General features: G+C 37.1%; 1 protein-coding gene across 2 annotated transcripts in view; it reads left to right on the top strand.

Moving 5' to 3' along the window:
- Positions 1-13,990, top strand: part of CFAP20DC (CFAP20 domain containing) — a 223,903-nt gene that overhangs the window by 91,011 nt on the left and 118,902 nt on the right. For both annotated transcript variants that reach the window (XM_081288238.1, XM_081288237.1), the window contains exons 5-6: positions 2,069-2,183; positions 12,044-12,200. In XM_081288238.1, the coding sequence (XP_081144364.1) occupies positions 2,069-2,183; positions 12,044-12,200 (272 nt within the window). The remainder of the gene's footprint in view (positions 1-2,068; positions 2,184-12,043; positions 12,201-13,990) is intronic.

Below are 13,990 nucleotides of genomic sequence, written 5' to 3'. Positions count from 1 at the left end.
ATAAGCAAAGGAAACCTTTAATAAAATCATGTCACAGGCGAGTCTTTGGTTTATGTGGTCCCTCTTTTCACTTCCTTTTCTTTCCTGAGTCTCAGCAGCCTTTCCCTCTCTTCCTTAATCAGAACTTCTTACAGAAGAGACCTAGGCACATCTTGATGACAATGCTTTCCAAACGTATTTAATCCTATACCCCACTAGTAAAATATTCACACATACCTACCACAGGGTACATTTATTTATCTTGAAAATGCAAATCTATGTTGCTGAACTACTATGTAATGAAATGTGCCTAAAAATAACATTTTTTAAAGGATGGGATGAAAGTTCTAATGTTTTCTTCCTGCACTTCAGTGGTTGGTGGTGTACCCCCTGTACCCACCATGTGCTCATGCCACATTCAAGATTCTGCCTAGGATGAATGAGATCCTGCATTTACTTATGCATCTAAGTATAACCCTAGAGTAGTGTTAACACTGTGACATTCTAGCTCTGTATTATGGTTTAGATATGAGGTGTCCTCCCAACAGTTCATGTGTGAGACAGTACAAGAATTTTCAGAGGTGAAATGATTGGGTTATGAGAGCCTTAACCTCATCAGCGGTTAATCCATTGATATGGATTAACTGGGCAGTAATGTAAGCAGGTAGGAGTGGCTGCAGGAGGTAAGTCACTGGGGCATGCCTTTGGAGTTTATATTTTTTTCCCTGGTGAGCAGAGATCTCCCTGCTTCCTTCTGCTATGTCCTGAACTACTTTTCTCCTCCACACCCTCCCACCCCACCTTGGGGCCTGAGCAATGGAATCAGCCAAACATGGACTGAGACTTCTAAAACTACGAGCACCAAACAAACCCTTCCTCCTCTAAAATTGTTCTTGTCAGGTATTTTGGTCACAGTGGTGAAAAGGCTGATTAAAATATTCTGATTATGGACTTAAAGCTTTATGAGGTCTCAGTGTAGGAAGAATAGAATTTTTAGGTCTGGAGTATACCCTGGAATCATCTCACTTAATTTTTGCTGCATTTATTCCTGACATTGTTTAATGACATTTTTCCCACAACAGGGTATGTAGACTGCTTTAGAGGGAGGCAAAAAATGAAATCAGAAAAGTGGAAGGAAGAGACGTGAAAGAGCTATAGAAAAGGCTATGTTGATTTTTAAAAATAGTTAATTCTATAAATATTGACAATAGTGTATTTCAGTGAAACATCTCTTTGGAGGATGGCTAATTTTAGAAAATTAGCAGTGTAATACACGTAGACCAAATTGCCAAACACAGGGAAAAAATCATTTATTCTCAGATGAAAGGACAGTTTTCAAGAAAGCATCAATTCTACAATATAGCAGCCTGAGACAGGCTTGGAGATTTTCAGCCCGCTATGTTACCTCTGAGACCTAAAGGAAGCAGAACATAAAAATGAGCCTCTATCAATTTGAAGCAAACCTAATCTTTGTGATCATGGCTGTGGTCTAAATCTATTAAAGATGTTCAAATTCAGTGTCCTTGGTATCACTGCAGGTTGACCTGAAGAGTGAGCAATAAGCTTGTGTATTATAATTCTAGTTGGAAGATATGTGCTTAGGAAGTGAAACCGACAGTCGGTGTTTTGTGTGTGTCTCTAAGCAGACCAAGAGCCTATATAAAATGACAGGTGCATTTTTAGGGAAAGAAACCCATAATGTTTTCCTATTTAGTAGGTGACAGTATGTCCCAAGATAACACAAGCTTAAGGGGCTGGAACAAGCATGGTTATTAAAGGCTAGCAGTTTCTCAGTTCATATAAATTGAATTTTTTTCATAGGCTGGAGGACAGTGGAAATCTAGTTGCAGAGTACTGAAATAAATTAGCATATTAAGTGAATTTATATATTCAGGCTTCTGAGCACTTTGAATCTAAGGAAGAAATTTTATTACTTCTTAAAAGAAAACGGCAATTCTAAAATCCTGTGATCGAACTCCCTGTTGGAAAGGGTCTATATGATAAATTATACCATTTTAATGATGATCCAAAGAAGTGGTTATTAAATTGATGGGAGTCTTTGTCTCTTCTGTCTTGTCTCTTCTTTTAGAATTACTGATTTAGGGAACATCAAAAGAAGATTGTATTTATCAACGGTACATAAGGAACTATCCTCAACCCCTCTTCATGCAAAAATCCCACTCTTCATGATCAAGCGCAAAATTGTAAGTATCGCACAAATGTTGCCTAAAATATTAAATTTATAGAGTAAATACAAATCATGGGCCTACTGTGTATATGAGGACATTTGTTCAGTACCATGGTGTACAAAAAAATGAAAATTCATGCCCTTTCTTCCTCTCCCTTGAAATCTACTAGGTGAAAGAATGTTGTTTAAATACTATGTCACGAAACCTGTGATAGAAAGTACAGGGGAGAGAAAAGGTGCTATTGGAACTGTGGAAAGAATTTTAAAAGAGAAAGAAATCTGTCTGGCTACCAGAAGAGGAAAGGCTGTATGAAGGAGAGAGCACTTAGTATGTCCTTAGAAGGACTGGAAGATCTCAACAGGGACAGATGGAGAGCCAGGCATTCCAAGAGAAGGAATAGCATAGGCAAAAACGTAGGCTGCATAGTGGTCCATCTCTAGGGCACTATGGTTTGTCTTTGGGGGACAGTGATCCATCTTTGGAGGAGAATGGTCCATCTATGAGGAATAGTGGTCCATCTTCTATGGGAGAGTTGTCCATCTTTGGAGGACAGTGGTCCATCTTTGGAGGATAGCAGTCCATCTTTGGAGAACACAGAACTAGTAATTGTTACCAGCCTTAAAATCAACCTAAGAAATATCAGTCCTGCTACAGCCTAATAGATTTCAGGAGATTGCAGGTCTGTTGTGTAACTTCTGAAGGGCTTGATCTGACTGAGCAGTATTTCTCAAACTTAAGTCATTTCGCTACTACTCTCTGTACCATGTTTATGTATTACCGGTTCGAGGATATGCCTGATGCTTTCTTTTAAGTTGACTCACTTTCCTTTGGCTGAAATTTATTTTAAAAGAAAACTTTGTATCACTCTTAGGAATGGAAAATCAGTATAGTTTGCAAAAAAATAAGATAAAATCTAAAATAAACACGCAAAAACCAACATAGTATTTTAATAGCTAGCTAAATAGGGTTTCTTATTAAAGGCCCTATTCTGAGGATTGTTCTTTTTTAAAATAAAGTTTATTAAGGATTAGATACATGTAAAATATTTATTTCTGGCATAGTTAGGGACTGAAAGAATATTGATAAGAGGGAAATTTTTATTCTGTGATTATTTAATGTCATTTAATGCCACTCCCATATAATATCTAAAATCATCTCCCAGATGGTACATGTTCTACTCTTTGGGAACCACTATGATAGAGAAAAGAAGCCCATTAAAGCTTTTGGAGTAGGAAAGGAACACAGTTCTGGCTTTGGGAAGATTAATATTTGCAATGATTTGGAAGGGTAGGAAAGCAAAGTTGAGGAGACCATTTGGTACATTACAGATTAAAGTTAGTGAAGACTAGGTGGTAGCAGCAAGGAATGGTATGAACCAACATCAGAAAAGTGTGTAGCTCACTGTATGTAGCTGAATGAGCTACGACCCACGTCAACAGAATTCCCACATATACATATATGTGGTATATGCTGTGAGAGCAAGAACAGAGAATCTGGGTTCTGAACCCTACTACAGCACAGAATCTAGGCTCTGACAATTCCTCTACATTTTTATTAAATATGTAATGTAAATAATATATAAAGGTTAAGAACTTAGAATCTGAGTTCTGACACTCCTGTACAAATTTCTATGTTCATTTTCCTCATCTATAAGATGTAGCTAATATGAAGTGTATACACCCACCATTAAGGCTGTTGTGGGAATTTACATGAGTTAATAAATCTAAGGTTCTTAGAATAACACTGGTATAGTAAGCCCTTGACAAGGATTATAGATCCCATTTACTCTTTAAATGCTATTTCTTCCAGGAAGCCCTCTGTGATTTCACCCTCTTGGATCAGATGTTTTGGGAACATCTCGCCATTCACAATTTCATAACCTTCCTAATACTTCTCCACTGTGCACTTTAATTAATTAGAGTATCTCCTTGTCTCCCCCGTTATACTATAAGCATGTCTTAGTGGGCTTCTATCCCTAGGCCCTATCAGTACGTAACACATAGAAAGTGCTCAATAAATGTTTGTTGAACAAACAAGTAAGTCTTGATGTGCTTTATAGAAGTTAAAAATAATGAGGTTTTCCTGGCCAAAGTTCTAAATATGCTCCTCATATTTGATTTCACAAATGTTCAGGAGTATTCAAACACATATTAAGAAATCCTTGCCCTCATTTCTGTTTCCTCCCAATCAGACAGGTGTCTTTCTGTCCTTTGGCAATTAGTGGATATTTTTGTTGGTAAACCTCAAAACAGCATTCTAAAAGCACATCAGCTTTAGAAAACAGGAGATTTTGCAATAAAGTTCCTGCTTTCTAACTTCTTTTGAAAAAAAAAAACACAAAACTTAGTCCCCACTGAGCCTGCCTTCTTGCATAACAGTCAGCTTGAGCCAAGTGGCAATCGCACCCTCTCTGGAGAGCTGGACGTGGTCCAATGAACTTCAGTCCTCTCTACTCTCAAAGTGCGCAGGCGCGTGCAGACCCTTTTGCTTCACTCATTCAAGTCCTCTGCCTGGGCCCTCTAGGTGTTCGGCTTGCTACACCCGATTTAGAACTTAATTGCCAAGTGGTCCATTCTTCCTTGGTTCTTTGGACTAAAGCCTTTAGGTAGCCAGAGGCAAAAATTAAAGTTAATATTTTTATAGATAAACCAACATGAATATTTACATATAGGCCACTTTCTGTTCAATGACCTTTAAATGCTAATCTTTCCAATTTATTTTTCATGCTATTCTAAATTTTGAGGAGTCACTATAATATTTAAATTATAGCAATCAATATGTTTGAGTTTTCAATGGCAATAACAATTAAAAAATTAATAACCATCAGATTAAACAACAGAAGTACCCACTTATTCGGAACTCACTGGAATCAATTTTACTTCTTTAATATAATTTCAGTTAGTTGGTGATGGTGTCAGATGAACATCAACATCTTGCTGTTAAAGTAGGTATAAATGTATAATAAATTAAATTCCATTTGAATAGGAAGTTCAATTATGTCATTCAGAATAAATCACTCATTGGAGACATAAATATGATAAATAATGCCTAAATCTTTGTTATTTAAATGGGTACAACTCCTGAAGAGTTGTACCTTCTTGACCCACACCCTGATGGTATATTTTATAGAGGTCTGGTATTACATTGTTAAAACTTCTACTCAAAAGTTCCCATTCTCCTCAAAGAATGTTTCTCATAGAGCCAGTGATTTGGAAACTTGGGGTTTTCAACAATATTTAATTTCTTGAGTAGCATGAGAAGGAAATGGAGGTGGCAGATTCATGCAGGCACAAGGTGGTTTAGGGATACACAAAAGATACAATTAGAGAATATCTCAATAAAATCTCTAACCGAGAATCCACTCTAATGTTTATGGTACTTATTTAAGAGTTTGTAAATATTTCACCTCATCTGTTAACAAGTATCCGTTTTTCTCTCCCTATTCATCTGTCAGTCTGTGGGGAAGATATTTGGGGAAGGAATTGCTATTCCATGCCTTCCTCTGCTGGAGGAGACACAATTAATTCAGAAGGAAATACAACTAATTCAAAGAAAGTTTGTTTGGAAAACAGATGATTACCAGATTAGGGGTTACCCCATTTTCAAATCAAATGAACAGGGAGCATACTGTTGGGGTTTTGAAGTGAGGCCACTGGACCTAGACTGCAGACATTCTGAAGCTAGTTCAGAAGTTTCCTGGCTTCAGACCCTTGGGCGAGTCAGTCATCTCTCTGTGCTCCAGTTTCCTCATCAGACACTGACAGTGGTACAACTCACTTAACAGAGCAGTTGTTTGGATTAAATGAGCTATAACTTAGAATGATATGGAGCTCACAGTAAGTGCTCAATTGATACTAGGCAATGCTGTTACTGCTTCACTATTTTCTCTCATTGTGAACCCATGTTTATTAACTTGTGAATATGGTGTTATAAAAAGCCTCTCAACTTAGAGGTTACCTCAATTCATGAGTATTTATCAAGTCCTTACTGTGGACCAAGGCCTATATCAGATGACATGAATCCCAAAGTGAATGACACATGACCTTTTTCCTTAAGCAGATTATAAAACTGCAGAAAAAGCAAATATGTAAACAATTACTGACAATGGGCTGTGCCAAATACCAGTGCTAATGAAGGAAAATATCAGACCTGTCTAGCCAAGTTAGAGATGGTGACAAATAAATTAATTGCCTCTTGGAACAACATTTAAAACTCTTCTAAAAAAGACAATAAAATTGAGCAGCTTAGCAGCATACAATAGCAATTGCAATGTCCAGCATACAATAAAAAAAAGTTATTAGCATGCAAAGTGGAAAGCATGAGCCCCTGACCAGGAGAGAGGGAAAAAAAAAAATCAATGAATAGAAATAAACTTAGGCATGACAAAGATGACAGATGCAGAAGCAGAGGTTTTAAACAATTATTGCAAATATCTTCAAAGATTTAAAGGAAAATATGAACATAATGTCAGAACAAATATAAACTTACAATAGAGAAATGGAAACTAGGAGAAGAAATCTGCATTCTTGAACTAAAAAATACATACAATATCTGAAATGAAAGATTGTCTAGATGTTTTTAACACTAGTTTAAACAGTGGAGAATATCAATGAAATTGAAGTCAGCAACATAGAAACTACCCATATTAAACATATGGTGAAGTGTGGGGGGCTCAAAAGAAATGAGCAACATCTAAGGGAGCTGTGTACAAGGTCAGGCACTCTACTGAGATTGTAAGTGTAGTACCAGAAGGCAAGCAAAGAAATGCTGGGAGAAGAAAATTCATAAAAGTAATTCTTGAACCTTTTGAAATTTGAAAAATATAGAAATCAAATGAGTTCAGCAAACTGAAAACTGAGGAACAGGCACATTTAAAAAAAAGAACATGGTATGTCATAACCAAATTTCTGAAAATCAGTGATAAAGAGAAAATGTTAAAAGCAGCCAGATGAAAAAGGTTCATATGATGTCAGAACAATGATAAGAAGACTACCATGTTCCCAACTTCCCATTAGAAAGGATGCAAGAGACAGTGAGATGGTACAAGGTTGGGGGTGGGGAAGCAGGGAGGGACTTATCAATCTAGAATTTTTATCCATATTCATCAGAAACTGTGGCAAAATAAAGAGCTTCGGGGACCAAATAGATGAAAGAATTCATTGCTAGAAAATTGACACTACAAAAAATATTAAAGGAAGTTCTTAAGAATGGAAAAATATATACCAGGTGGAAATGTAGATCTAAATCAGAGAATGAAAAGTGCTAATAAAGATAAATACGTAGGTAAATCTAAACTCTTTTTCATGTATTTTGAAAGTATTGTGTACAACAAAAACAATGTTTGAATTGTAAAGTATATAAGTGTCAAAATACGTAACAATAACACTAAAAAATGATGAAAAGGTAGCATACCTCATGAGCTTATCCATGAGATATTGGAATATTAGACAAAGTTACATTACAAAGATGAATATTGCAAACTCTACTGCCACTATTGGCAAAATGATAGAGAAGTATAACTAAGGAGCCCATTAAGATTAATTGAACACTAAGAATACTTTTAATCCAAAAATATTGGAGGAATAGAAAACTGAACAAAGAGCAGATGGGACAAATTGAAAAAAAAGAGCAAGATGTCAACCTTAAATATGTCAAAATTATTAAATTAAGCACAAAGGGACTAAATCCTCCAATTAAAAGGCAGAGATTGTTAGATTGAATACCAATCTAACAAGCAAGATACAATAGCATGTTTCTAAGAAGTGCATATTAAATCTAAAAACAAATAAGTCATAAATTAAAAATGGAAAAAGATATGCCATGCAAATATTAGTCATAAAAGCTAGGGTGCCTATATTCATAACAGACAAAAAAAGACTATAAGACAATGGGATAGTGTGTAAAGAGAGCTATTTCACAATGATAAGGACTAAATCAAGAGGATCTGACCACCTTAAATGTGGACATTCCTAATAACAGAGCTTTAAAATGCATGAGGCAAAAACTAAAAGAATTAATGGGAGAAAAATAAATGCACAGTGGAGCTGGAAATTTCAAGACTCCTCCCTCAGAAATAACATGAATAACTCCGATAATAACTAAGGATATACACTTGAAAAGCAGTATCAATCAGCTTGATCTATTTGACATTTGTTGAACATTTCATCTAACAACTGCAGAATTTGCATTATTTTCAAGTGCATGTTCACCAAGAATTACAATATGTGAAGCTATGTCAATCTCAACAAATTTTTGAAGATTGAAAACATACAAAGTATGTTCTTAACTATGAAAAAATTACCAATAATAGCAAAAAGAACTGGAAAATTCCCAAGTACTTGGAAATAAAGCAACATACTTCTTATAAGCTGGTTTTCTATTGAAAAATTAAGTCTATCATGAAAATTTAAAGACAGGAATAAGGTCCTTAAAACTCCATTCTTTATATACCATTGTAGGGGCCCAACAACAGGAAGTAGTTCTAGAATTCTGTAAGAGATGACTTTAGGGTTTCCAGGTTGTAAAACTGTGGTTTCTTGTTTGTTGTTTTCTTTTTAAAGACACTGCTGGCTGGAGCTAGTAGTAACTCAGGTGTTTTATACACTAGCAAAACGAATCCAATTATCTTGAGACCTTTCTATAGTAAAGGGAGAAAAAATAGGAGGAATCAAATTAAATATCAAAAACTATGGAGAGTCAAAAAGTGCTGGGACAGGTGACAGGGTGGCTCACACCTGTAATCCCAGCAGGTTGGGAGGCAGAGGCAGGATCAAGAGTTCCAAGCCAGCCTCAGCAACTTAGTGAGGCCCTAAACAACTCAGCAAGACCCTGTATCTAAATAAAATACAAAAAAGGGCTGGGGATGTGGCTCAGTGGTTAAGCACCCCTGGGTTCAATCCCTGGTACCTGCCCCCACCCCAAAAAAGAAAAAAAACGTGCTGAGACAATCAATAAATTTTTTATTGTGTGCATTTGAATTTGTGTGTGTGTGTGTGTGTGTGTGTGTGTGTGTGTGATTTCATAGAATCTGCAGTCTTTCAACAGGGTAATAAATCCACATTGCCAAGACATTAATCAGTAAAAACTAGAAATTCACACTTTGAATCATTCTATCACCCTTTGCCAGTCAACTCCTTCATGCAAAATTTCTTGCTAGAAATAAATAGCATAAACTCAATTATTAATCATCAACAAGCTAAACAGAACTGTCTTTTCTTTATCAGATTTCTATTTCTCTGGTGTATACTTCTTAAGAACCCGTAATTATGAACATTTTAGGTTGAGAGTTCTTCCCTGACGGACTAGAGTCTCACATAGGTGTAAAGTGATTAGAGATCAAGGACGCTGACAAAGAAAAGGATTGTAAGAGTGGACGATATCACCAAAAATAATTAAAATAATATTTTATAAAGATCAACTACATAATTCAGATAATCCAAGTGTTGGTAGCAGAGAGTCTAGACTCCTTTCCAAAACTTCGGAAAATATATCACAGCATTTATATGAGTAAGGAGGTATTTATTGAAGCTTATGAAAATTGGAACCTTTATAAATATCAACTAAGCCAAAAAAATAATTTCCATTTTCTCTAGCCAAGAGGGATTTGTGAAAGTTTTCCCCATCTTTTTCAGGAACCACCTATCTGTACACCCAGGAAATGAATTTATTAAGTAAAGATGTCAGTTCTCAGACTTTCATTTGTGGAGTGACTATAAAGAGTGAAAATTAAATACTGGAGCGTAGGCATGAATGGATTTCCATGTCTTCCTATAGTCATCCACACACACACATATGCAAGTTATTCTTTGGGTACTTTTCCTGAAGCCTGAGTCCTGGCAGAGAGAATAAAAGCAGCATGAACATGATGAATAAGAAAGTGTGTCATGGGTAAGGGCCTGGTTTCTGGGGACTCCACTGGTGGAGGAGGTAGGCACTGATTCCCCAGCAGAGCTGATGGCACAGCCAGCTGGAGGGTTCAGATAAGCAGGGAGGGCAGGGGCAGGGCCTTGAGATGAAACTGCCAGCCTGTCTGCACGCCTCCCGGGCCTACAAACCTTACTCATTGTTCAAATCCAAACTTAGGGGTCACCTTCAAGCCTTTCTAGGATGTAGGGAGACTTAGAATCAAAGAAAATAAAGCAGATAATAAAAATGGCAATTATTAACTCTAAAAAAATTTTTAATTGTATGACAAAAGGGGAAGTATTTATGGAGCAGCACTTGCCTCAATAGTAGATGACATTGACATTCACAATAAGGAAAACATGGAACATAGATTTTAAGAAAAAAGAGCAAATGAGAGCTGATTATCCAGGGAGAATAAAGTGGGGGAAGTCAGGTGCATGTGAATGAGCTCAAAGTCTTATCTACCATCCAGGAAGTCAGTAGCTGGTGTCTGAAAGTTACTGAATGAAGAGCTATTATTTTTAAATACAGAAAGAGAAAAAACAATTATCTGAGATGACAGCATGACAAGGCAATGTAATGTATTTTGTTCAAAACTCTTGGTACTTGGTACTGTTTGGCTAGCATATAAAACTGTGTTGAATTTTTTTTAAAGATTATTTAAAAGTAGGCTTTCCAGACCTCCCCACCTGCCCATCATGGGCCTCTCTGTAATGTGCCACATGCATGGCTCCCCTCTGGACCAGGAGGATTGTCTTATTCAGATGCACTTGCTCTGAAGATTCAAGGTCCTCTTTCTGATCCTCCTGTTGGTCTAGAACCTGGCCTTCCCGGTCCATCCCCCCACAACCCTTCCCAATACCCACTGCGCTTGTCATCCTGCTAATCATGACTACGCAGTCCCACCTGCTACCTTTGCTTATGTCAGACTCCTGAACCCCCAAGAAACCAGAGCCTCCTCATGGCCTGGAATATAAGTTTACTGTTGAAACATTTAAAAAAAAAAATCTCCATACGCCTTCTCAGTATCTTACCACATTCTCTTCCTTTTCTGCTGTGGAAACACTCTCAGGCTCGCCTCCATATTAAAGTCGACATTCCTTGATAGAAAGGTTTGCCTTTTAAAAAACTATGTGATGAAACTTTTGTAAATTGTGCTCCTAAACAAATAATAAAAGGGCCCAATATATAGAACCCAAGAAGTAGGTATGATTTTAATTTCAAAAATAATTTTTCCTACCTTTGTCCTGTAGTCTTAAATAGGCCTTAATTACTCACTAAATGATTATTTTCCCCTCTTTCTTTAACTCAATCAGACCACTTAGAGGATTCATTTGATGAAGTATTGAGGAATATAATTGTTTAATGGGCAGAAATTAGTGCCTGCAAGAGTACTTTAAAACTGGCAAATGCCAGGCATAATTACAAATTCTTTAGAAGAATCTATTTCTGTACAATAGGTTAATTGGTTATAAGTAGACAACACTGGCTACTGCTTAAACCCAGCTTCCAATTTCATTCATACCTTTTTTTTCCCCTCAAATATAAGTGGCTAATTGTGATCAAATTAGGCCCCTTGAAGGAACAATTGGCTACTTATGCCTGATTTTCAAGATTTAAGTGATCCGACACACCTGCAATTAGCTTCCCTCCAGCATAGTGCCTACAGACAAGAGTCTTGTCTCATGATGGGAACTCTGGAGTCACATGGCCAATGTATAGCTTGGATTCTGTGGTGCTGAGGATCGAACCCAGTGCCTCACACGTGCCAGGCAAGCGCTCTACCACTGAGCCCCAACCCCAGCCCTCAAAGCAATTTTTAAGAAAATTTTAAGCCAAGACAGGGATAGGGTGAAATTGGTTTGGGGCTGGCTGACCCACATAACTGCCTCAACCCTCTGGTTGAGTGGCTCGTTCATTTAGGTGATTATGGAAGGTACTTAACTCTCCTTTGCTTCTCTCCATCTTAGTGGTGCAATCTATGCATTGACTTGGTAGCCTTCACCAGTGAAATATTCAAGGGAGCAGTTTTCCAGTCATTGGATGGAATTATTGTCTCAGCAAACTGTAAGCTACGAAAAATCTTCACCTTAAAATCAAAGCCTCAAGACACTGCAGATAAAGATGGTATGTTTTGCTATCACGACTTTAAAATTCTCTGTTGTATTTTTTAAATTACCCATGCCTTTGGAATAATATGGATGTGTGGTAGCCATTTGATTTTATGTCTGCTAAAGTAAATTTGCTCAAAATCATGCTGATTTCTTTATTCTGGATCAAATGTTTATTTTTACTGTAGCTGAATATCACAAAAAAATTGTTTTATTTTTGTAGCTCATTTCTCCTTTGTTTATGGTGACTTTGTCATCTGAGTTAGGATTCTTGGTTGCAAACAACAGAATCCTTTCAAGGTGATTGAAACAGAAAAGGGATTTATTTAAGGAAATAGCAAATTTATAGACTTTCAGGGATATCTAGGCTTAGAATCCAGAGCCAAGAACAAATTCAAGTCCTGTCACAATACTGCTTCAGGGACACCCTTCCCCCATAGCTATGCAACAATGCAGACTCCATGGGACCTGATATAACATGGGGCTCTGGGTTCCAGGATTTCTCTTACAGCAGCTCCTGATAGTAAGTGCCTACTTTTCCACCACCCTCTCCAGAAGTTGATTTCTTCTCAGTGAACAAAGTCTGACCTGGCTGTGTCTGATTTGTGGAGCCTCAATCAGCAGCCAAGGAGGCCAGTAAATCTCATGTCTTGATTCCTGACTCTGGGGGCAGGATTCACTGTGTGGGAAAATCACCACATAAGGAGGGGTATGCAAAAGATAGCAGGCCTCCAGAAAGTTCTGCAGTTGTCTGTACTATCTTTTGACTCTGTGTACATTTCATGAAGTCATTTGGCAGCAACCATATAAACTTCTGGTGATCACGTTAAAATAGACAGTAGAGCTCCTCTTAAAATTAGTCCTAGAGAGACTAGAAATATATAGAAATTATCCATCATTGATTAATAAATATATTCTGCAAGTGACTCAGCCACCTAGAATTCATAAGTTGAATATCACCCTGCAAAATGGTTTTAAACAACCAAAAGTATTGAAAGAAAACTGATACTTTGATTTTCTTCTGGGACTATTTATCTAATATCAAATCTCTAGAAGCACAAGAAGCAGGGCTGCTCATAAGATTTTTTTAGACATTTATCTCTAGAGTTTAGACTTGTGCTCCATCTGCATGAGTGTAGGTATACAGTACAGGAAATCCTTATGTGGCTCACTCTGTGCACCAGGACACTATGCCTATAAATTCTTTTGATAGTAAAACACAGCAGTGTATTAACAGCTCCCCAAAGAGATCAGGAGCCATCAAGTGCAGCTGCTTGTCTTATATGCCACTTAAAGACTATATGGGGAAGTGAAAGATATTACTTTTAAAAATGGAGCCCAGCTAATAAGAAGCCTCAAAATGTACAGAAAGATATGTGTACTCTGTTCAGATCATGGGAGGTAGTTCATAACCTGACTGATAAAAACATAAAGAAAAAAGCAGAGCAAACATGGCAAGTTAAATGCATGTTTTAATTTCTGATCCTTCCTCAAGCACCATTAAAATCACAGTTTTAAAAAAGGCATAAGTACCTAAGATAAAGAGGATGGGAGAAGAAACCAACACTAATGAAAGATGTTGCAAGTTTCATAAGCCCAAGAAGTGACTTAGAAGAGCAAAGATGGCTGAAATCTTTTTTTTTTTTTTTAATGGCTGAAATCTTGAGGCTTACTGGTCTTGAGGTTCACTGATGGGTTTCAAAGATGTACCCCAGTAGGGTACCAGGTATGGTTAAAAACTGGGAGAGTGGTTAAATTCTGCTTAGGTTGCTGTAGGACCCCAGGCCCTCTCTGACTCCATATAAC

This window comes from Spermophilus citellus, assembly GCF_964194105.1.
Source record: "Spermophilus citellus genome assembly, chromosome: 3".
In the NCBI taxonomy this organism is placed as follows: Eukaryota; Metazoa; Chordata; class Mammalia; order Rodentia; family Sciuridae; genus Spermophilus; species Spermophilus citellus.
Note: the sequence above shows the minus strand (reverse complement) of the source record. Positions and strands in the feature narration are given on the sequence as shown.